Here is a 2,578-nt window from a genome sequence, read left to right on the forward strand (position 1 = left end):
AGATCATTCTTTAAATCCACAATTCCAACATGTTTCTTCCGTTGTCTCACTGCTCCTAAACTGACAGAGTTTATTTATAAGGTGCACGTTTCTCAAACTGGAGCATAGGCATGATAAGCGTGTCCCTGTTGGGCTCCTTAATTGCACGTTCCATAATAAGACTATAAAGTGCAATGGCAGAGATTTTTACAACTAGGAGCTCTTTTATCCCTTTTTTCTTCCCAAGTTCCCCTTGACCACCTTCCTCCTTTTCAAAGACGTTTCACCTCGTGGCGCCTATGTTCTTGTAATGACACATGAGAAGGTGTTTAAAGGTCTTCTTGAAGGTGGCATTACAAAGTGCATAGCAGGCAGGGTTGATGGTGCTGTTGATGTAACAGAGCCAGTAGCCAATTGTCCACACTGTATTGGGGATGCAGGGTGCACAGAAGGTGTTAATGAGCACCATGACATTGTACGGGGCCCAAGTGATGATGAAAGCCAACAGAATTGCTAAGATTGTCCTGGTGACTTTCTTTTCCCGGGAAGGAGGAGGTTTCTTCTTTGCAGGCTGCTTAGTCATCTTCACAATCTTGCGGGCCACGATATTCTGTTTTTCATCTCCATTCTGACCTGAAGACCCAACTAGCTCCACGGTGGTATTAGCTGGGGTACATAAGTCACCTTTTTGGGTCTTGGTGACAATTTTGATGCATGTTTGCTTAGAGTTCTCATCTTTGGAATGGCCCAGGGAAGTGGAAACCGTGTTTTCATCCTGGGTGATTTCATCATCTCTCATATTAGAGGCGACAGCACTGACGGAGGTGGAGTCATTGGAGCTTTCCTTCTCCTCCCCCTGGACACAGTTTTCAGTCACAGCATCTCGGGGGGTTTTGCCGTTCTGGATTCTGCTGTGCTGCAGGCCGTCGTCGCTGCTGGGCACGTTGTTGTTGTTTGGTTTCACGATCCTTCCTTGGACCAGACTTGGAGACACTGGATCTTGGTTGGCCACAGGCTCCTTCTTGTCCTTCTTTATCCTGCTCTTGCTGGCTCGGGATATGTGCCAATAGAGCACAGTCATGATGACCACTGGCAAATAGAAGGCTGCAATGGCCGTGCCAAAGGTGACGGCAGCGTTGGAAAAAAACTGAATGTAGCATTCCCCGTCCTTCACAGTTCTCACCCCCACAATGAACTGCCAGAAGAGGATGGCTGGAGCCCAGAGGATGAAGGACAGGACCCAGGCAGCTGCTATCATCATACCTGCCATTTTTGTGGTCCGCTTGACTGGATAGGTCAGAGGTTTTGTGACACAGAAGTACCTGTCAAAGCTGATGATGAGCAGATTCATAACGGAGGCATTGCTGACCACGTAGTCCAGGGCTAGCCATAGGTCACACACCACAGGCCCCAGAGGCCAGTAGCCAATCACAGTGTACAGTGTATACAAGTTCATGGAGAAAACACCTATGATGAGGTCAGCACAGGCCAAGCTGAATAAAAAGTAATTGTTGACGGTCTGAAGGTGGCGGTTGACTTTAATGGAAACCATGACTAGGATGTTCCCAATAATGGTCACCAAACTGAGGGATCCAGCCACAAGGACAATAAACACCACTTCAAATGTCTTATAGGGACTGCTAAGAGCCAGGCCATTATTAGAGGAGTTTGTTGAGTTATTCATTTTGTGTTCTCTAATCAGTAGCCAAGTAGCCAAATGAACATTTAAACCTGCAGGGAGATAGAATAAAATTAACAAGTATATAAACACTGTTTTAAAATATACCATATTTTTTCCTTTTAAAGTGTATTCCACCCCCAAAAAATCTTTCTTCATTCCTCTGAGTGCTTACTGTGCCTGCTTTCCTCAATTCCCCACATAGAAGGTAGTGACTTCAAATTGAGATTCAAATATCTTTTCTGGCTGGCAATAAATTTGAAATTCAATAACATTTTGAATGTTTTCTTATCTATATATGAATATCTATCTATTTACCTGTCTTTCTATTTTCCTATCCATCTATCTATTTCATCAATCAATTAAACTGAGCATAATACTGATGAACTGAACAAAATAAATCAAAACATACTGAACCTCACAATTTTAAAATGCAAACCCAAACAATGGAAAACACTTTTCCACCAAGAGCATTAAAGGTAGTGCTGTTGAATGCTTTTGGAGGGACTCTTGGGGTAACTTCCATGGAAGACAATTTATCTTAATCTATAACAAAATAAAATGAATATTTAAATCTATATTTGTAAAATTTTAAAATGTATTAAGAAATACAGAAATGCTACATCTAGGAAATTGTCTTTCAGCCATACCCATAAAAATGTGCAAAGAGGTCTACCCATGAATGTTCATTTAGTAATACTAAATACTGTTACAGCAAAAAAAAAGTTAGGAAGATTAAAACTATTCACTGACAGCACTGGTTAAATATATTATGGCACACTCTTACAGTAGAATGTTATGCAGCTGTTAAAAGAGGGATACGTGTGTGTGTGTGTGTGTGTGTGTGTGTGTGTGTGTGTGTGTTCTGGGATTTCTGTAGAAAGTTATATAGTTAGAAGTTGATATGATCAAGGCTATACA

General features: G+C 41.8%; 1 protein-coding gene across 1 annotated transcript; it reads right to left on the reverse strand.

Annotated features, from left to right (window-relative positions):
• Positions 1 to 262: 262 nt before the first annotated feature.
• Positions 263 to 1,663, reverse strand: CHRM2 (cholinergic receptor muscarinic 2). Its single transcript, XM_063100907.1, has one exon. The coding sequence runs from the start codon at positions 1,661 to 1,663 to the stop codon at positions 263 to 265; it is 1,401 nt and encodes a 466-aa protein (XP_062956977.1).
• Positions 1,664 to 2,578: the final 915 nt, after the last annotated feature.

This window comes from Cynocephalus volans, chromosome 6 (genome assembly GCF_027409185.1).
Source record: "Cynocephalus volans isolate mCynVol1 chromosome 6, mCynVol1.pri, whole genome shotgun sequence".
Classification (NCBI taxonomy): domain Eukaryota; kingdom Metazoa; phylum Chordata; class Mammalia; order Dermoptera; family Cynocephalidae; genus Cynocephalus; species Cynocephalus volans.